Consider the following 20832-nt stretch of genomic DNA (forward strand, 5'->3'; position numbering starts at 1 on the left):
GCTAGCCCTTGTGGTGTCTTTTGTCCCCGTCCCTCTCTGTCTTGGGCCTCGGGCCCTGCCACCCCCCACCAGCACCTCGGAGGAGCCTGGCCTGGAATAGACGGCAGCTGCCCCGGGGGCAGGACCAGCGCTGGCCTCACCAGCATGGGTCCAGAGGCAGCCTCCAGCCCAGACTCCCGGCCAGCCGGTGCTCAGGCGGCTCCAGGCTGGAGGGTCTGCCCTTGGGTGGGAGGACCCTGGGGGAGAAGCCCCAGTGAGCAGAGTGTGGCCCACCGCTGTCCTGGCCTCCAGGCTGAGCTGGGGTTCTGCCTCTGCCCCGCACACCTACCTCCTGCACGATGTCCAACACCCTCCCATGGGGGTGGGAAGAGAGCCAGCCAGAGCTTGGGGCCTCGACATGGTGGAGCTGAGACCCCTGTGTCTGTCCAAGGCAGGGGTGGCCTGGACCTGGCCTGGGACCCAGACTGGCAGGTGCGAGGCCCCCATGGCCGTGTGGCTCCCCTCCTGCCCGGGCAGCCAGCTTAGCTGGGTCAGCCCAGCCCGCCCTCCTGCTCCTGGCAGAGCCGGGCCCCAGCTGTCTAAGGGTTTCTGCCCAGAGCCGTGGGCCACCCCTAGCAGGTGTGGAGTTTCCACAGGGAGAATTTGCTCAGATTTCAGCAAGTCCGTTGTTCTCAGAAACCCTACCTCGGGTTTCCCCCTGCACCCACCCTTGCAGGCCCACGTGACAGGTGCAGGCCCGCCAGCCGCCGCAGGGAGGGTCCAGGAGGGGCATCTCTCAGGCTGTGCTAACCCAGCCGGCCCTCTCTGGGGGGCTGTCTCGTCCCTCCTCCCTGAGGTCTGCCTCCTGCTCCCCAAGCTGCACCGGGATGTGTGGACATCTCAGCCAGAGACTTAAAATAGAAATCACTTCTGCTCCTCACTGGAGACAGATAAGGGGCGTCCTGGCCTCCCTCTGTGACCCTGCTGTGGGACCCAACTGGGCGACCAGACAGGGTGTTGGAGAAGTGGCTGCAGCACGTCCCCCACCCCCACCCAACTCTAATCTGCAATCCTGGCCCCCACCCCTGGCCCGCACTGCCCCAGAACATAGTTGCAGTATCTTAGCCAGGGGCTAGGAAACCAGGCTGGTGACCTTGAGAAAGACACGAGCTCCCTCTGGGGCCTTTCCAATCCTGGGGGTCTGAGGATGGGGTGGGGAGGAGCTCTCCTCAGGCCCTCAGGCCGGGGGGCTTCCTCCCAACCCAGCCTTCCCCACCCATGCCCTAGTGAGGTGGCCCCATCCTGACGGAGATCTCTCTCCCAAGGGCAGGTGGGCCCTGAGGAGAATCGGAGTCCCCCACCCCAGCACTGTGCTGGGCAGGGCCTGGGCTGCTTGGGGGTCTGAGTCAGGGCTTAGGAATGGGAGGGGGCACAGGCGGTGTGGGGGCAAGGCCCTGGGCGCCCAAGAGGGAGTTTGGCAGCTTCGCCCTATCCTCATAGACCCAGCAGCGGGCTGCAGCTCCCCAAGGGCCAGGCGCAGCTCAGGTGGACAAGAGTCCTCTTGACGTGGCGCCTGCCTGGAGACCTGTCGAGGCTGTACCTCAAAGCCATTCACCCTGCCTGGGCCTCCCACCGCCCACCATCGAGTCCAGGCCTGGGGTCCGCCAGCAGAGCCGAGACCGGTGTCCTGTGTGCCATTTGCCAGTGTTGCTGGGATGACAGGGCACATGATCTGCAGGGCGCCATGCTGTTGCGGCCCCAGGGGAGGCACCTGCCCCACACCTGGCCACCTGGCCTGGCCACCTCAGGGCCCTGCCTTCTTCCCTCACACCCTGCTGTCCTCATCCAGCCCTGAGTCCTGCTCACCGGGAGCCTGCCCTGCCCTGTCCCTGCCCCAGCCCACAGCCCTCAGTGGCCTCAGAGGTGGATGCTGCTGCTCTGTGTCCATCGATCCAGGCCCCTTCCTGCCAGGCCCAGAATAGCCCCACACATCAGGGAGCCTCTGGTCTCAGCCCAGGGACAGAAGCTGAGGAGCAGGGCACTGTCCAGCCCTCTCTCCCCCTCCCCATCTGGCCAGTGCTGAATGCCATTCCTTTGCCCCACCCCATCCACTCGCCAGGCAGGGCTGGAGCCCTGGGGGGGCAGGCCTTCCACAGGTAGCCTCTTTCCAGAAGACATCTGTGCCCAACCAGCCCTGCTCTCCACAGCAGTCCTGCAAATTTCAGAGGTGGGTGGAGTCAGGGAGGGTGATGCCCCGGTTTCTGGTTGCTCCCAAGCTGGAGAGGGCATGGGAGCTGATGCCAAGAGGTGGGCCGTGGGCCCATGAACTGTTCAGAGATGCCGACGCCCAGTCTGAGTAAGGAGCAGGCTGTGAATGACTGACCTGCGGGGAGCTGCCACAGGGGTCTTCCTGCCCAGGAAGGGGACTGCTGAGGCCTCCACCCCCGTCTCCCGCCTCGGCTGGCAGAGGGCCAGAGTCGGGGTGCCAGTGGGGAGGGGGGCTGGTCAGGCTGGTCAGTCAGGCTTGGGGGGGCCACATACTTCTCAGCTCTTGTCCTCATGGAAATGGCAGTGGCTGTCTGGGCGGGGAGGTGGGGGGGATGCTGCCATGAAGCCTGGGTTCTGGAGGGCCAGGGACACTGGCTCGCTCACTCATGCACTTTGCAAACACGCCTGGCACCAGCAGCGAGGAGAGCGGGTGATGGAGGCCGCCAGGCAGAGGAAAGGGGGGTGCGGAGCAGACCTGGGTTGTCCAGCACAGAGCTTCAAAGACACAAGGTGGGGGGGCTGGGGGCTGAAGCTGGCTGCTCAGACTGGGTCTGATCATCTGGACTTGGAGATCTGTCCATGTGCCAGGCTTGAGGCTCAGCTGGGGCTGGAGGATCAGGGAAGGGCCTAGGGGGATATGGAGCCCCAGGGAGGAGGCCCAAGGGTCCTCCAGGTCCCCCCACCCCGGGGATTAGGACTAGGTTCTGCATGGCTCCAGGGTGGAGGCAGGGAGGGGTGGGAGTGGTCAGGCAGGCCCCTGTTGGGAGGAAAAGTTTGGGGCTCTGCGGGGGGCCCCCTGAGTGCTGCCAGATCTCTACCTCCCAGGTCCTCCAGGAGGATGTTTTGGGGCCAGAAGGCTGGAGGTCAGGGGCCCTGGACCCTGAGCTGGGGGTACAGAGGAGGGATGCTGAGGCAGGGGTCCTGAGGAGGGGGGAGAATGCGGATGGCCCTGTCAGCCCTCGGGCACAGCAGAGGCACAGAGGGCACTCCCGGGCGCTCCATCTCTTCCTCCTTCCCTCCTCCCACCCCTACGGTGCCCAGGACGGGAGAGCTTGGGGAGGCGCCTGCAGCACAGTCCTGAGGGTCCTCTCCCGAGAGTTGCCTGCTCCTGCCCCTTCCAGCAGTTTTTCTCGCGCTGTTCTTGGAAGTGGCGGGCACTCTGCCCTCCATCCGCTGAGCTGTCAGCACCACCAACAGTGTTGGGCGGGCCGGAGGCGGCGGGGCCGGGACCGGGCCTGGGCCAGGTGGCAGCGCGCGCCCGGAATCTGGCTCCGATCCCGCCGCGCGGCCGTTGCTACAGAAACCGAGAAACAAAGGGAAGCCGGCGGGCGGCGCGACAGGGTGGGGGTGGGGTCCCCTGGGGGACCTAGGCGCCGGGTCCGGGCGTGGCAGACCCGTCCGCCGTCGGGGCATCCGTCTGCGTGTCCAGGGGCCGCCCTTCTGGGCCGAGGCCCCGATGGCCAGCGTTGTCCCCGAGCCGAGGGGGCCGCGGACGCCCCGCCCCGCGGCCCGGACCCGCAGCCCCGACGTTGCCACGAAAACGGGCGAGGCGCGAGCGGGCCCTTGCAGAACCACCTCGCGCGCGGGGGGCCGAGGGGTGTCGGGCGGGTCCGGCCGCCCCCGCGCTCCCAGACAGGTGCGCCCCCGCCCCGCGGCGCCCCCTGCAGCCGGACCCAGGGGGCGGGCTCCCGACGCCCCGCCCCAGCCGCGGAGCCAATGGGCGCGCGGACAGCCGGGCGGGCGGGGCGGGCGCGGCGGCGAGGAGACCGGCTCTGGCGGAGGGCGCGGGAGCACCGGGCGCACCAACCATGGCTTCCAAGTGCCCCAAGTGCGACAAGACCGTGTATTTCGGTGAGTGCCCGGGCCCGACGAGCGCCCCGCCGCCCCTCGCGGTTAGGCCCCCGCCGCAGAGTCGCGCGCCCCCCACGGTACCTGGCATGCGCCCGCCCGGCCGCCGCCCCGGGATGCGCGGCCCGGTCCCGGCTCGCGGCGCTGCACACTCGGGTGCGGCCGGAGGGTGGAGCTGCGATGAGGTGAGGGTGGCCTCGCCGGAATCCTGAAGCGGCCAGTGGGAGCGGGACGGGGGCCCGGGGCCGGGCGTGCGGGGGTGCGTGGTCCCCCCAGGATGAAGCCGGGGTTGGGGCAGCGCTCTGGGTTCGCGGGCGCATGGCGGTCCTCCAGGCTGGGCGGAGCCGGGCGGGGTCGGCCAGGGCCGCGCACTCGGAGCGCCTCTTGCGCGCTCCTGCCTTTCTTGGCCCTTCCCCGCGGACCCCAGTCCCACCTCCCTACGGACACCTCGCCAGGCCGGGGTGGCCCCGAGCAGTGGCCCCACGCAGGGCCAGGCCAGATCTGGGCTTGGTCTGGACTCAGTCCACGCGGGGGCGACTTTGGCTTCTACCTCCCGCGTGTCCCAACGCGCTCCCTTCCTTGGCGCAAGTTCCACCAGGACTTTCCAGCGGGTGTGGTGGGGTGACAAGCTGGTCACCACAAACATGAGAGAGCACTGAAGCCCAGGTGGCCAGGTCCCCCTCCCTCTTCAAGGTCAGAACAGCCTAGGACAAGAGGGGGTGGCAGGGTAGGAGGGGGATTGTCTGTGCCAGGATGCCCCCGGGGTAGGCGGCACCCCCTGGCGCTCCCTCACTCTCTGGCGCTCACACCCTTTGTCTGGCTTACCCACTCTCCCTCCTCCTGGCTGATTCTCTCCCCCACTCTCCAGAGCGGGGAAAGTCCCTGCCCATGACCCTCCCACCAATACCCGCAGAGACCGACAGACTTAGTGCCAGAAGTGAGGATGGCCAGGAGGGCAGGGACAGACAGGGGACCCTTCCCTGGTCATCCTGAGGACAGTGGCCATGGTCTGGGATGGGGACAGGCCGAGGTGAAGGAAGCCACTGCTGAGGGAAGAAGGACAGCAGAGTTTCCCTGCTGAGGGAAGAAGGAGGAGGCCAGAGTTGTTTGCTGTTCCCTGAGGGGAGGGACCGGATTTGGCCTGGACTGCTTCTGGCCTGGCTGGGAGCCGAGGGGCTTCCGCCTGCCTCCCCAGGAGCCCGCCCAGCCCTCTGTCCCCGTCCCTGAGAGGGCTCATCCCTGTAAAGCTCAGGGTGGGGACAGTCTCCGGGTCCTCCTGCCAGCCCCACTGCCCACGACTTGCCCCCAGCCAGGCCAGCTCAGGGCTCTCCGGGGCCCAGGGCCGACAGTCCTGTGGACGACCCGGAACAGCACTTCTGCCTGCATGGGCAGCCGCTGGCTCCCAGCAGAAAACAAAGGCAGCTCAGACCCGGCTGGCTTCTGTCCTGGCCTGGCTGGCTGGCTTCTGTCCTGGCCTGGAGCACTGGTGGAGGGAGTGGGCTGGGGTCCTGCCCATCCCCCAACCAGGCTGCACCCCAGCACCCCCCTACCCCAGCAGCCAATACACCTGAGTGTGAGCAGAATGGAATCTGGGCCAGGACACCCCAGAATGACCTCAGGATGCCATGCCTTTGTGTCCCCAGCTACCATTCAGCTGGGTGGGGAGTCAGTTCCCTTCCAAGCCGTTAGACCCAATCAATTCTGTCTTCCCAGCTTGGGCTGGTAATGTGTGGCCATTGACCCACCCGGTGGGTCTGAGGGTCATCCCCCTGCCCCCTCGTGGCCACATCCTAGGGCCGGCCAGTGCAGCGTGGTTCTGACAGCCCTGAGCTGCAGCTGCCACAGCCGGCGTGGGATCCGAGTCCGCCTCGGGCTCAGCCAGCTCCTGCCTGCCCTGGTGTGGACACCGGGGGTGGGGGGATGGCTAGTCAGTCTGTGTCCCAGCATCCTTGGGTGGAGTGACCAGAGGGCTCTAAGCCTGTGCTGCCCCCTGGGAAAGGAGTCGGGGGTGGGGGTCCTGGAGGCTGGTCTTGGCCTGGCTGGGCCACTCAGGGCCCTGAACCTAGGCTACCAGGAGGATTCATTGCTCTTGAGCAGTACCCCCTGGCCTCTCTAGGGGGTGCCCTGGCCAGGCCCTCACTCCCTGCTCTGACGGTGCCCTAGGGGAGGCCTGGCCCAGACAGCAACCTCTCTGTGAGCGGGACCAGAAGAGCCACTGGTCCTTGGCCTCCTCTCGTGACTCGGCCAGATTCTGCCAGGTTCAAGGGGCCATCCCGCCTGACCCCTCTCCTCCCTGACGCCTCTGGCCAGGCCCCTTCCCTTCCGAATTCCAGCTTCCACCTCCCAGCTCCCCCGCCTTTTTCCTGCTGGGCTCCCCTGAGGAGGCCCCAGCTTCCGCCCATTGGGAAGGCCCCCCACACTTCCGTCTACTGGGAGGTGGCCTCCATTGGGATGTGGCCGGCTGCCACAGCACGTGGTGGGGAGATGGGAGGAAACAGGACAGGAAGAGACTGGACCTGGACATGGAAGGGGTCCGACCCGCTCCTCAACAGCTGGTCTCAGACCTTGGGTGCCAAAGCAGCAGCTGGAGGCCGTGGGGTGGGGGCTCTCGGAGCTCAGGGTGAGGAAGCCAAATATAGACAGGCAGGTGTCATGTCCCACGGGGTCCCACGGGGGACAGGGACTGGCCTCCCCACAGGGAGTCTGGAGGCTCAGGGCCCCCCCCCCTCAGCAGGGGGCTCTGCCAACTCCATGAGGGCCGACTGGGGGGTTCAGGGATATGTGTGAGGGAGGGATAGTTGTGTGTGAGGGAGGCAGGTGTGTGAGAGACTAACAGATGTGTGAGGGAGAGGAGTGGGAGGCAGGCATGGGAGGGAGGGGCAGGTGTGATGTGGAGGGAATTAACAGGTGCTTGAGCTGGGACCCCGCACAAGATGCCGGCTCCACCCCGCGACCCCAGGGCGGTGAGGGTGACCGAGACCCAAAGGAGAGCAGGGCCCCGAGGACGGAAGGAGTTCCAGCCTTGGGGGGTGGGGGGCGCTACGTGGCTCCCGTGTGGGGAGGGGGGATGGGGTGGGAGGCCACCCAGGGTTGAGGAGGACAGGGGCGGGGCCGACCGCGGGGACACGCGGCGCTGCCCTGACGTCGCTCCCGCCCCCAGCTGAGAAGGTGAGCTCCCTGGGGAAGGACTGGCACAAGTTCTGCCTCAAGTGCGAGCGCTGCGGGAAGACGCTGACGCCCGGGGGCCACGCCGAGGTAAGCCCCTCTCCCAGCGGGCGTGGCCGGGGGGCGGGACTTGCGGGCAGGGCGCCGGCCCTCACCCTGTGCCCCTCCTCCTAGCACGACGGGAAGCCCTTCTGCCACAAGCCCTGCTATGCCACGCTGTTCGGACCCAAAGGTGAGCCTGGGGCCGCCCCGCCCGGCCTGGGACCCGCTGTGGCCCTGGAGGGGTGGCCAGTGTGGATCCTCCGCCCAGCAAAGACCTGGGGCCGGCAACGAGGGTCCCCTGGCGCATGCTGGCCCCTCCCTGACAGCCCGTCCGGTTCCTAGAAATCTGCCCCAGCCCACTGGCGCCCTCTGGGTGGGGATCCTGACCCATAGACTGGGCTGTGGAGAGCCCTCTTCTAAGACGTCGGTGGGATGTGAGGGCTGGGTGGTGGGTCACCGGCCACCCACCTACGGTGCCTGCCACCCCGCAGGTGTGAATATTGGAGGTGCCGGCTCGTACATCTATGAGAAGCCCTCTGCTGAGGGACCTCAGGTCACTGGCCCCATCGAGGTCCCCGTGGCCCGCGCTGAGGAGCGTAAGGCGAGCGGCCCCCCCAAGGGGCCCAGCAAAGGTGGGCTGAGCTCGGTGTCTGGGGGGAGGGGTGTGGGAGCCGCTCTGCCCGGCCCTGACTCCCCCTCCCCCGCAGCCTCCAGCGTCACCACGTTCACCGGGGAACCCAACATGTGTCCTCGCTGCAACAAAAGGGTCTACTTTGGTGAGTGACCACGCCCAGCCCCCACCTCCGGGAGGTCTATGCGAGGGGCCTCGGCATCACCGTCTCTCCCCCTTCCCAGCCGAGAAGGTGACGTCTCTGGGCAAGGACTGGCACCGGCCGTGCCTGCGCTGCGAGCGCTGCGGGAAAACGCTGACTCCGGGCGGGCACGCAGAGGTGAGGCGCGCGCGGGCGGGACGCACGGGGCCAACGAGGGAGGGGGCGGCGGGAGGGCCGGGAGGGCGCGAGCAGGTGGACACCCAGGGGGCAGGCTGGGTGGGAGGGGCGCGCGGGTGTCGACGCGCTGGGCTGGGCTGGACTGGAGGGGCGGGAGGGCCGCGCCGGCGGTGGGGGCTGCCTCCTGGTGGCCGGAGTGGAGGCTCGCAGGCTCGAGCCTGCTCGGTGGCGCCGAGCTGTCGTCCCTACCACCACCAGGTGAGTGGACCTAGTCATGGCTTTGGGAGCTTGAGGGCTCTTGGGGAGGGAGGGAGGCGCCTGGACAAGGAGGAAGCCACCAAGGGGAGTGGGGAGAGAGGAGTCTGTGGACTCCGCCTCACCCTGCCCCCTCTTTCTGCCCCTACCCAGCACGATGGCCAGCCCTACTGCCACAAGCCATGCTATGGGATACTCTTTGGACCCAAGGGTGAGTGTGACCAGCAGTGTCTGGGATGCAGGTGTCCCCTCCCTGCCCTCCCTCCCACCCTCCCACCTCTCTCCGCAGGAGTGAACACTGGAGCTGTGGGCAGCTACATCTATGACAGGGACCCTGAGGGCAAAGTTCAGCCCTAGGTCTGCAGCCCCCTCCAGGGGCATGCACCCATCCGCCTCCTGCCGGCCCTGCCCAGGGGCCCACTGCTTGGCTCTTCGGGGAGAGTGACAGCTGCCCAGTCCCCCCTCAGCACGTCTTGCCTGCAAGTCCAGGGCCTGCTGCTGGGGGAGGAAGCCAACCTGGGCCATTGAGATGAGGCCCACCACCCATCCTTGTTTCTTGGGCCATGTCTGTCTTTGTGTCCCAGCCACCTGTTACCCTCTTTGTATCCTCATGGCTCCATGTCCATGTGGCCCCATGTGTCCTTGTGCATCCCCATGTCTGTGTCTGGTGTCCCCACATGTCCCTGTGTCCCCATGTCTGTTGTCCCCATGTGTCCCTGTGTCCCCATGTCTGTGTGTCTGGTGCCCCCATGTGTCTCTGTGTGTCCTGTGGCCCTGCGTGGGTCTCTGAGGTGGCCATCCCACTCTCCCCCTCCTGCTGCCTGCCCCACAGTGTTATTTATGCCCCTCTCATGGGTGATGGTCATGGCCACGCCCCTCACAGTGTTCCAAGGGCAGAGGGCATCCCTCCAGGAGCCCTCTGCCGTCTCCCACACTGCCTTGCAAGCGCCCACCCGCCACCGTCATGTGGTTCACACCCAAATGCTGAGACTTTTGCTGCCAATAAAAGGTTTGAGGACTGCAGGACCCAGCGCTGTGTCTGTTTGTGGGATGGACATGAATCCAGGACAGTGTCCCTTTGTCCCATCCACAAATACGCCAACACCCTGGGCTGGGCTTCTGGTGGGGATGCGGTCCTGTTCCCGAGGGTGGTGGCGGTGGGTGGGAGGCAGTGAGGCTCTGGTTTGGGCTGTGGTGCCCACACTGAGGTGGGGTGGGCGGCTGAGAGAGGGACCACACTAGGTGGAGGTGGAGGGTGGAAGGCATCCTAGGGATGCCCTAGGATCTTGGTCCCCAGAAATGCCAACAGTGGGCTCTAGAGCGGGAGATGCCTGGATCCATCAGAGACCTAGAGAGGAGGGAGGGGTCAGCCTTGGGAAAGTGAGCAGAGGGTGTGGCATGGAGGGAGAGGGGATGGGGGACCAGAGGAGAGGTCCTCTGTGGGGGTTGGGGGAGCTGGTGAAGGGCGGGCAGGGGAGAGGTGGGTCTTCAGTCCAGGACTGAGCCTGGAAGTACAGAGGGTTTGGATGGGGAACAGTGGGGTTGGGGCAGAATGCAGGCAGTCTGAGGGTGGGGGCTTGAGGCCCCCCTGCCAGGTGCTCCGGCCAGACCAGCGTCCCTGCGTCTGGGTGTGCAGTGATTATGGAGTCGCCCCCGCCTCCCCAGGCGGTCCAGGCTCTGCCCTTTCAACCGGGACCCCCTGGCATATCCAGGCAGCCCTCCTTACTGTCTGCCTTCCCTTTACCCGCCGCTCCCGGACAGCCCACCAGAGGGCGCGCCTTTTCCTCCACGATGCGCAGACCGCTCCTCCCCTGTCGGCCCCGGCCCTGCCCGCCCCCGGCGCCGCACCCTGGAGGTAGGGGCTTCCGGGCCTGGTCACCTTCGGGCCCATGTCCCCAGAGCCACAGGCGGCCGGCTCCCCGTGTGCCCTGCACCCCAGGGCCAGCTCCCTGCGCCCCAGCCCTTGGCAGAGGCCCCTTCCTGGTCCACCCGCCAATCCGCGGGCTCAGACAGCTGAGCCTGGATGCCGGGCCCATTGTCCTGCGAGCAGCCATCCGTGTCCCTTGGGGTGGAGCGGTCGGCTCCGGTGTCCAGCAATGCCAGGACGCCCTCCTCCTGGCCAGTCGAGCCAGGCGCCCAGCGTCGGCGGCGGCGTCTCCTCCCACCTGGCCGGCACCGGGAATGAAGCCAGGATGTGCAGGGCGAGCCGGCCTGCAGTGGGGGGACTCAGGGGCAGGTACCCCAGGGGCGCCCAGACCCCCACCCCAGGCAGAGGGAAGGTTCGAGCAGGTACCGGCCCCGGCGCGCGCTCAGAGGAGGGGCCGGACGACTTCCCTCCTCGTCTCCACCTCCCGCCAGGATGAGGCTCCCCGGTCGGAGGGTCGTTTGGGGGAGAACTCAGATTTCTTTGAGCACCCCCATGCCTGCCCTGGCTGCGGGCTCGCGGTGTCGGAAGGGAAAGTCCTGCCCCCTGGTGTGGGGGGGTGCTGCTGAGGGCACAGCCGGGCCCCTCCCTCGGGAGCCTCCAGTGGAAACTATGTGAGGAGGAGGCGCGGTGGGCAGCGCGCCCTGGCCCGGACCCGGGGGGCGGGGCCTACTGGAGGGTGGGGGCCGCCGGGCCCGGCGGGGGTCGCTCCGAGCGATGATCGCCCGGCCGCCCGGCCGCAGCACTCCCACCCGCAGAGTGGTGGGGCGGGCGCGTCCCATTTCCTGCAGGCGGAGGACGACCCGCCGCCGCGTTTGTTTCCAAGGGGTTGTCATGGAAACCGGGCGGTGCCGCTACTGCCAGTCTCAGCGCTGCGTCGCCGGGCGCGTGGGTGGGGCCGAGGGCGTCCCTGAGTTGCCTGGCTCCCTCGGTGGCACCAGTTCCAGGAAGCACCCCCCCCCCAAGCCAGGTGCTTCCTCGGGCGCCCGCAGCCCGGGACGCCCCGCAAGATTCAGGGGAGGGGGAATGGGCGCCTGTGTCCCAGGGTGTGTCGCCTTCTCTGCCCTCCCCCTGGCCGCCACCCCCACCCCTCCAACCCATGCTCAGCCGGTGAAACGGCCCTGAAATGCCATCTGACCATCTCGCTCCCCCTCCAGAACCCCAGAGCTGAGCACAACGCCCCGGCCTCCTTCACCATCCTGCTCCCCAGCCGCACCCCACCTCCCACGGGTCCAGTCTTCCTACGCTTCCTGGCCAGGCCCCTCCAAACCCCCAAGCCTCCTCTGCCCCCCACCTCTGACCTGGGCCAGTAGGGCCTTGGCTGGTGCCCGCAGCCAGGCATCTCTGAGGGGCCTGTCTGTTTGTGCTCCCTCTGCCCCCATTTCCCTGAGGCCCAGATCCTCTGGCCCAAGACCCAGACCCCCAGCACCTCTCCCTCCAGGTCCTGCCCAGCTTCCCCTGGGCCAGTGACGCCCAGCATCAGCCCTGGGCAGCACTCCCCCGACACACACACCCACCACACCCACCAGAGGCTCCTTGTGGACCCCTCCCCCAGCTCAGGCCAGCCTCCCTGAACTTCTTTAGGACTAGGAGGGGCATGACTCCCTCCTGTCCCTGGGTCCATGCACCCAGTTCACTGGCCACTGGCTGTGACCCGAGGGCTGAGTGTCATGAAACCACTTAAGTGCCAGTGACCCTGGCTCTGGGCTGCTGGGGGCTGGGCCAGGCGAGGACTGGTGGGGGACCAGGGCGGCCAGGTGCAGGCAGCACATTTTCCCAGGGCCTGGCTGGCTGTGGCTGGTGGGCTCGGGGCCCATGAACAGGCCCAGCAGCTGGACTGGTGAGGCTGGACTTGGACGGGCTTCTGCATGGGCTTTGGCTCCAGGACAGAGATTCCTGGAACCAGGCTCGGTCGGGGGGAGGGGGGGATAGGGGCACCCTAGCTGGCCAGACTGTGTCTGGCTGAGGGAGCTGAAGGTTGTATGTGCTCCCATCCCTCCACCCCACTCCCTCAGCATTGGGGAGGGGAAGGAGCCGCCCTGCCCTCCCACCTGGTGGGGGTGAGGCCTGTGGACAGGAGCAGAGCCCCTCTGGGAAACCACAGCACCGTCTGGGCATCTGGTCCCTTCCCCCTACCTCAGGGCCCCTAGGGGCCATTGGGCCTGGGAGGCCCACCCTGGGGCCCGACCTCAGGGCAGACAGGGGGTCCCGGGAGACAAGCTGCTGAAAATAGTCCCTGGGAATGTCTGAGTGTCCATGACGCAGCAGCCTGGGGAGGGACGGGGGGTGGACATTGCAGAGGGAGCAGCTCTGATCTGGGCTCAGCAGTCAGTCGTCCTGGGGCACGTGTAGGCCAAGCAGGGCACCTGGGTGCATGCAGGAACACGGACAGCCCGGCTGGCCTCCAACCTTAGGAGGGGACATTTTACACCAGTCCACACCCCTCGGCTCGACCGCACTGAGGAGGGGGCCTGGAGGCCTGGGCTCTGGGTGGGGGCTTCAAGGATGGTGGGGATGAGCCAGAGGCAAGTGTTACAGTCTGTGGAGGGAGGGGGTGCAGGGGGGGCTGTCCAGCCCTGAGAACAGAACTTTCCCAGTGGGGGCGGGTGGCCAGCCCCTGGGGGTGGATTCCTTAGCGGTCACTGGGGCCCAGCGCTGCCTTCACCCGTTCTCCCCAAGCCTGGAGCCCAAGCCCTACATGGGCTGCCTGGTGGCCCTCTCGGGAATTCTGCAGGGCAGGGTCCTGCCTGGTTCTTGTCTGGGTCCCCAGCCGAGCCTGGGCAGAGCGTGAGCAGGTGAGGGTGGGAGGTGTCAGAGGGAAGGATGAGCAGATGGAGGTGGCCCTGGCCGGTGACCCCAGAACCCTGCAGCAGCCTCTCCGAGATCTCAGGGCCCTGGGGTGCCCTCACACTGTCCTGGGGTAGGGCAGGATGTTCTGGGCACAGAAGCAGCCTGGGGCAAGCAGCGGGGTTGCTTTGCGTCCCTGTCCTGAACACTCTGTCCCTCACCCTCCAGACGCGTCCCCTGTGCCTGCCGGTCAGTGCTGGGAGGGAGAAGAGCACAGGGCCTCGTGCTGGCAGCACTGGGGGGTAAGGTTGGGGGTGCACCTTGGGGTGTGAAAGGGGGTTCACTGTGTCCTCCATTTGTTCCTGCAACAAATGCCAACAGTGCCCCAAAAGAGTGGGGGTGAGGAGTGAAGGGCCGGGCAGGGCAGATTTGGGTCTTGAACTGGCCCCGTGGTCCTGAGTCAGGCTGACCCTGGGCCAGGTGAGCTGATGGAGGCTCGAGGCCTTGCTCCTGGTTGGGGCCGGGGTCTCAGGGACACTGTCCGGGGCCTGACTGGGGCCCAGCCTCAGATGGAGATGTGCCTGGACATAGAGCTAGGGGAGCCAGAAGCTGTCCACCCACCACAGCCCCTGGGAGCTGGGGGGCTGCACCCCATGAGGGGCTCCATCCCCACTGGCGGGCAGGATGGGTGGGGAGCTGAGGGGAGTTGGGGGGCTTCTGTGGCTGAGGCTTTGGGAGGACTCCAGGGAGAGTGTGTGTGTTTCTGAGTCGAGTGTCTGGAAAAACTGTGCTGTATACCAACCAGAGGGCACAGCCCATGGCTCTTGCCCCATCCCCCCCTGTGACCATGGCAACGGGCAATAACAGCAGGGAAGGCCAGGAAAGGACTCATCACCCCTGTGGCTTTCGGGGGGGCTCCCCTGGGCAGGGCGGGGTTGGACTCACAGTGTGGGGCCAGGGCCATCCCTGGGGTGGGGTGGGTGGAGGAGAGGACAAGCTCACTGCCCCACCTGCCCAGGAGCCCCTCGTGGGCTGGGGGTGTGGGCTGGACAGATACATGGGGAGGAAGGCAGCTGATCTGAGAGGGGCTGTGCACATCCCTCCAGAGATACCCAGCTGGACGCACCCACACACAGGCATGCCTGCAGGCACACCCCTCACGGCCACACCTGCAGGCACCAGACACACGTGTGCGTGTCCCTGTACCCTGTACCCCTGGAGCATATCATCCTCGGGGAGGTGGAGGAAGCCCCACCCTGGCACCTGTGGCCTCTGCCCAGCACACCCACGAGGGCAGCCTTCTCAGCGAATGCAAAATGGTGCTTGCAGTGTGTGTGCCCTGAGCCCCCAGACCCGCCGTGACAGACCCCCTCCTCCCCAAGACGATGCTGGGCCCTGCCCCCGGCTCTTCTCCATCGCCAGTGGTCTTGGCCCCTCTCCTGCCTCTGCCTCTCTCTGCCTGTCTGCATTTCTGTCCCTGGCTGTGTCTCTGTCTCCCCGCTCTCACCCTCTCACCCCCGCCTCTCTGGGTCATGGAGCCAGGAGATGAGGGAAGTCAGGACCCGCCCTCCTGTTCTTGGCCTGGCCGAAGCTGCATCAGGCTCAGGCCAAGGAGACACCAAGGGATGGGTGGGGGCGGTGGGGGAGGTTGGGCTGGTGCCTCAGCTCCAGAAACTACACCGAGGTGCAAGGTGCCCTGTGCTGGGCAGAGAGGGTGTCCAAGCTCCAGGGCCAGAGCAGGGACACCTGGGGTTCCACCAGTACGGGGCGCACACCCTCACTCCCGAGGGCAGTGGGCAGCCAACCACTGAGGAGTTCCAGGACGGGGTGCGAGCCTTGCAGACCCCAGGGCTTGCAGAACCCCAGCAGGGGGCAGAACTGTGGCCTCAGAGAGGGGGTCCCAGGGAGGAGGGAGAGACTGGAGAGATGCATGGGGAGCAGGTGTGGGGGTGTGGGGTCGCGTGTGCTGTCTTTATCCAGAGGAGACTCTGGAGGTGGCCTCTGTCGCCCTTGAACCCTGGGAGCTCCCACCCTCACCACAAGCTGGGCCTGGTGGTGGAGGCAGAGGGCAGGTCTGGTGTGGGGGTTGAGGTGGAGGCACCCATGGTTTCTCTTTCCTCTCCCAGTGCCCGGCCCTCACGGGGGTCTGATGGTGGGCAGGTGGGCTTCAGGGAGGATGAGGTCAGGGTCACTGGGTGCTGTCCCGGCTGAGTGCCTGTGTAGGCCAGCAGCTCCTGGGCTGTTGGAGGATGGTCTCCAGCACCCTTCGTGGGGATGGGGCCTGAGATGATGTTTTGTTTTGCAAAATGGGTGTGTCCAGGGGAGATGAGGATGCTGGTAAGAGGGGTGGTTGAAGGGAGGGACCAGGATGGAGGGGAGGAAGGGCAGGAGGGCCGATGTGGTGGACCAAGAGAAGGCCAGGAGCTTAGGCACTGGTGAAGCCAAGAAACTGGGTGTGGCACAGGGTGGCCAAGGGAGCAGCCCTGGAAGGGTCCACAGAGTGAGGGGCAGCCTCTCCCCTCAGCAGAGAGAGGCCTGGCTGACAGTGACCAGGAGGGAGGTGGCTTAGGCCAGGCAGCGCCCTGCAGGGCAGGGATTTCTCAAGGGGGCATGGAGGCCCGGCCCCCACCCAGGCCAAGGCGGAGGCCTAGGCCTGGGTTAAGGGGCGGATGGGAGGCCCCGCCACCCCCTCCCCGTGAGGCTGCAGGCCTCCCGCCCGGCGGGCATACGATGGCCAGGACCCCGCAGCCCATGAGCGCCAGCGCCCAGACCCTCCCCATGAGCGGGTGGGACCGTCTCCGCCCGGCACGGAGAGGCGCGGGCCCGGGCTTTCCTGGGCCGCGGACTTGGACTGCCCCCGCCCCTGCCGTGCTCGGGCCCTTCCCGCAGAGATAAGGCCCCTCCCCCGCCGTCCCGGCAGCTCCGAGACGGCTAGGGGTGGCCGCACCCCCTTCCCCCGCACAGTCCCCGGACCCCGCAGCCGCCGTGCCCCGCTGAAGGAGGGGGAGCCCCGTCTCGGAGTCCCCCCCTTCCGAATTCCCCGGGGACGTTCCCGCTGCGGCCTGATGGACTTCCCGGGAAGCGGCGGGGGTGGGGGGGTCGCAGAGGCCGGGACGTCCCGCGGGGGTGCGGGTGGCGCGGGCCTCCTGGTCCTGCGAGTGATGAAGGCTGGATGAGAGTCCTTGGGGGGTACCAGGCTGACTCTCCTGGCAAGTGTCCCCGGCTCTCTATCCGGAGTGTGTGTGGGAGGTTCTCGCACGCTAGTTGCATCTATTTGCATCTGGAGGTGACCGTCCCCTCCCTGGCTCTAGCATATCTGGGGGCCTGAGCAGGTGCCGGTGGGATGGGGCTGGGGGCGTGCTTTTCTGCTCCTGGGGAGCCCCCTGCACCGGATCCCGGACCCCGCGACTCCAGAGCCCCGGGCGAGGGGCGGGGCTGGAGCCCCGGGAGGAGCCTCGCCCCTTCGTGAGTCCCCGGATCCCCTGCGCCCCCTGAGCCCCCGCTCGGCAGTTGGCTAGGCCTGGGTCCTGCCCAGAGGCGGGGGTGGACCAGATGACCTTTCTGGGCCGATTGACCTGGCACCGAGCTCCCCGGGTCCAAGTTCTGGACTCAGGAGGCGGGGCGCGAGGGGCGGGTCTCAAAGGGGCGGGGTCCCGGGGTCCCTGAAAGGCTCGGACCCGGCGGGACCCACCCAGTCCGGCGTTCCTGTCTGCTCCCGCCCAGCCGCCCGCCCCGGACCCGCCGCCGCCATGCCCAAGTGCCCCAAGTGCGCCAAGGAGGTGTACTTCGGTGAGCGCGCCCCCGCCTACCCCGGGCCCCTCCGGCCCGAACCGCGGCGCACCGCGCGGCCCCACGTGGAAGCGCGGCCCACGGGCGACCTGGCCAGGCCGCTCAGGTGGGCAGGGGGCGCCGACCCTGGGGCTCCGCCCCGGGAGTGGACACCTCAGCCCTGCCCGCGGCCGCCTGGGTGTGCGGTCGGGACCCCTGCGTCGCATGGCCCTTGGGCTCCGCGGATTCGGTGTCTCTGTGCCCTCGGTCCCGCTGGATCTCCTGTCTCTCGGTCTCCCCCTTCTCTGATCTCTCCGTTTCTGGGGCTCTCCGACTCTGGGTCTCCCCGTCTCAGGGTCCTGTTCTCCCGTCCTTTCTTAGGCGCGCCCTGGGCGGGGACCCCGCGGGACAGGAAGGAACGCGGGCTCCGGCCGCCCCTCCCAGCGCTAAGTAGAAACAGACGCGGAAACTGGCGCCCTGGGCGCAATCCCAGGCGCCCTCAGATCCTGGGCGCCGCCTTCCTGCCCCGCGCCCCAGGGCCCATCCACAGGAGGGGCAGGCGGAAGGGAGAAGTCCCCTCGCTCCCGCCAAGGAGAAGGACCCCCCACCCCGTCACTCTTGCAGAGGCCGAGGGCTTAACCCGGCAGCCTCCTGGCCCTGAGGCCCCCTCCCTCCTCTTCCTCAAGGGCCGGCGCCCCCTCCCGTTTGTCTGGCCAGGTTGGTGGAGGGGACTCCAGGTCCCCCTCCCCACCCATGGGGCACAGGGGCTGGCTGAGACCTTGGGTGGACCACCAGGCATGGGTGGGCCACGCCTTGGGGAGAGGTGGCTGGAGAAGGCGGGTGTGTGAGGGGGTGGGTGTGCCCTATGTCCCCAGAATAGTGTCTCACAGGGGCCTGTCTCCTTCTCTGCAGCTGAGCGGGTGACCTCCCTGGGGAAGGACTGGCACCGGCCTTGCCTGAAGTGTGAGAAATGTGGAAAGACGCTGACCTCAGGGAGCCACGCCGAGGTAGGTGGGGTCTGGAGGGCCGCAGGGACACCCCCTGGGTGAGGCTGTGACAGCTCCTCATGGCCCTTCTTTCTGCAGCATGAAGGCAAGCCCTATTGCAACCACCCCTGCTATGCGGCCATGTTCGGGCCCAAAGGTACGCACCCCACAGCCCCGACCCAGCCCCCCACAGCCCCGACCTAGCTCCCACACCCCCTACCCAGCCCCCCATAGCCCCGACCCAGCCCCCCACACCTCCTACCCAGTCCCCCATAGCCCCAACCCAGCCCCCCCAGCCCCTGGCCGCCCCTCACTGCCCCCCATTTTCTCTACAGGCTTTGGGCGGGGTGGAGCTGAGAGTCACACTTTCAAGTAAACCAGGTACACCCTCATCCTGCCCAGCCCAGCGGGCCCTCAGGATGGGGTCCCTAACTCCTGAGTGAGGTCTGACCACTCGTCGGGCCTGCACTCACCTGTGTCCCTGTCTCTCTCTGTGCAGGCTGTGGAGACCCCATCCCTGGCTGCCTGCCGGGCCGCTGCCCCTGGCCTTACCCCCAGGCTCCTGGGGCTCCCCTGTAGACCGTCCGGCCCTCAATAAACCTGAACACTTGGAAGACCTACCTGTGTGTGTGTGTGTCACGGGGCGGGGTTGGGGCTGGTGGCAGGGAGCTGCGGCCGGGGTCCTGATGCCAGGCCCTGCGGGGGCTCTTGCTCTTCTTGCTGTCTTGCTGTCCACACCCCATGCCCAGCCCCGGCCCCAGGGAGGCTCAGCTCTCCAGCTTCAGACCCGAAGATGCCCCAGCCCTCCTTAGCACAGGGCGAATCAGCTTGAGCTCACGCTGGTTCCGTTTTTGAGCAGCTTTGGGGGAGCTGTGGTCGGGAGTCCTCGCCTACCCTCCCAACTTGCTGCTGCCCCACCCCTGTCCCCATTCCCCGCCCACCCCTACCCGATGCTGCCCCTCATCTGTCCCTCGCCTGTGCCCCGGGACTACCAAGTGGCCAGCTGCCTGAAGGGGGAATTTGAGGACTGGCTGTGCAGTGATGGTTGGGGGCTTTCTGGAAACTCCTGTGTCAGTTCAGGCAGCAGCTGCAGACCCGGCCACCCTCAGAGCCCTCCCCAATCCCCTTGCTGGCCACTCGCACTCCGGCCCTGGCAGATGGCCCCCCTTCCCAGGACTCTGCTGACCTAAGTGCTTAGAGGGGGCATCTCAACCCGGCATGTGGCCTCAGCAATGCCCTGGGGCTCTGCTGGGGGTATGGCAGGCCTGAGCTGGACAGGCTGTGGGGGCTCAAGGGCATCGTGTAGGGTCGGGTATGTGTGTGTGTGTGACTTCGTGATTCATGGAATTCCAAGAGGTGGGCGCTGGAGTGCTTCTGGTGACAGATGGGATGGGAGCGGGGAGGGGGGCCACAGAGGATGCTGAGGTGAGGCCGGGTTTCTCTGGACAGTGAGGGGCTGGGGGCTGGAGTGGAGGTGTCCTTTGGGGGCCGGGGGACTGGGGGCTTTGAGACTCAGCAATGCCTTGTGGCCAGAGCGGGCACAGAGTGGGGAGTGGGTGCACAGGGAAATCTGCCCTGAGCTGCGGGCCCCTCCCGACCGAGTAGCTCTGGTCCAGGTGGGGGCAGCTTAGAGAGCTGACACCTGCAGGAAGCGGATCAGCTAGGCCTCAGGTGGGAAGAAGAGGACCCAGACCAAAGGCCTAGCAGGTGCGAAGGGCCAGAGAGGGAATGGGCTCACTGGGTTCCAGAACCACCGCCGGCTGCGGGGGGTGGGGGGTGGGGGAGCTATGGACTGTGGCAGCTGCAGGGCACTATGAGGGAGTTAACAGGGTGGCTACAAAGGCCTTCGGGCTGTGGAGACAGAAGGCAGGGCCAGACTGGAGCCCTCTCCTTGTCCCAGCCAGAGCTGAAGGTGGACCCCGGAGGGGACTGAAGGTGGGGGGGAGCAGGCAGCAATGCCCCCTGCTGGTGTGGGAGGTGAGTGGGATGTGGGGCCAGCAGGGCTGGCCACTGAGCTCAGCGTGGGTAGGGTGGGGGTGCCTGGGGTAGAGGCCAAGGTCTGGAAAAGGGGGTCGGTTGTGGGGAACACACGGGGTGAGGAGCTGGCTATGCCTGAGAGAGAGGCGGCAGAGGTGAGGAGCGGGAGGAAGATGGGGGATGGGGGACCGCACTTCCTGTGGGCCTGGCCAAGGCTGGGGGCGTTGTTGGGGCAGGCTGGGGTTCAGCGAGGACTGATACCTTTCTTGTTCCCTCTCTCTCTCCCTCTTCCTTCTGTCCCCTCTCACTCTCTTTTTTACAGTTTATTGAGGTATAATTTACATTCCATAAAATTCACCCGAGCACATTCAGTGATTTAACCAGTTCACAGAGTTCTGCGACCGTCAGCACAATCCAGTTCTAGACCATTCTCACCCACAAAAATCCCCTCCTGCCCATTTGCCATGGCTCCCGGTCCCCATCTCCTCCCAGGCCCCCCTGCTCTGCCTCCTGTCTCCACGCTCACTCTCCTGGGCGTGTCACACACGTACAGTGCACATACAGTACAGGGTTTTGTGTCTGGCCTCTTCCACGTCTGAGGTCACCCGTGCTGAACGTGTCCGTGTTACTGCCAACCAGTCCTCCACCGGGTGGCTCACTGCACAGCGGGGCCTTTTGGGCTGCTTGGTGTCTGGCTGTTAATAACAAAGCTGTATGTACCTCCGTGTAGGTGACTCGAGGTCTCACAGCCTGGGCCCTGGCATTGCTGGGTCCGGCGGTAAACTTGTGTCTAACTCTGAAAGAACCGCCAGACCACTTCCCAAAAGTGGCTGTGCTGACGTTCCTTCAAAGCAGGAAGAAGAGGCTGAAGGTGCAGGACCGA

At 66.9% G+C, this 20832-nt stretch overlaps 2 protein-coding genes across 2 annotated transcripts; both read left to right on the top strand.

The window, feature by feature from the left end:
• The first annotated feature begins 3993 nt into the window (after positions 1 to 3993).
• Positions 3994 to 9530, top strand: CRIP2 (cysteine rich protein 2). The gene is made up of 8 exons (XM_058567896.1): positions 3994 to 4098; positions 7256 to 7350; positions 7435 to 7492; positions 7794 to 7934; positions 8010 to 8078; positions 8158 to 8252; positions 8661 to 8718; positions 8797 to 9530. The coding sequence occupies exons 1-8, from the start codon at positions 4056 to 4058 to the stop codon at positions 8862 to 8864; spliced, it is 627 nt and encodes a 208-aa protein (XP_058423879.1). The 5' UTR covers positions 3994 to 4055; the 3' UTR covers positions 8865 to 9530.
• Positions 9531 to 16897: 7367 nt separating this feature from the next.
• CRIP1 (cysteine rich protein 1) lies at positions 16898 to 18590 on the top strand. The gene is made up of 5 exons (XM_058567897.1): positions 16898 to 17007; positions 17899 to 17993; positions 18072 to 18129; positions 18308 to 18353; positions 18472 to 18590. The coding sequence occupies exons 1-4, from the start codon at positions 16968 to 16970 to the stop codon at positions 18346 to 18348; spliced, it is 234 nt and encodes a 77-aa protein (XP_058423880.1). The 5' UTR covers positions 16898 to 16967; the 3' UTR covers positions 18349 to 18353; positions 18472 to 18590.
• The last annotated feature ends 2242 nt before the right edge of the window (positions 18591 to 20832 follow it).

This window comes from Diceros bicornis, chromosome 24 (genome assembly GCF_020826845.1).
Source record: "Diceros bicornis minor isolate mBicDic1 chromosome 24, mDicBic1.mat.cur, whole genome shotgun sequence".
Classification (NCBI taxonomy): Eukaryota; Metazoa; Chordata; class Mammalia; order Perissodactyla; family Rhinocerotidae; genus Diceros; species Diceros bicornis.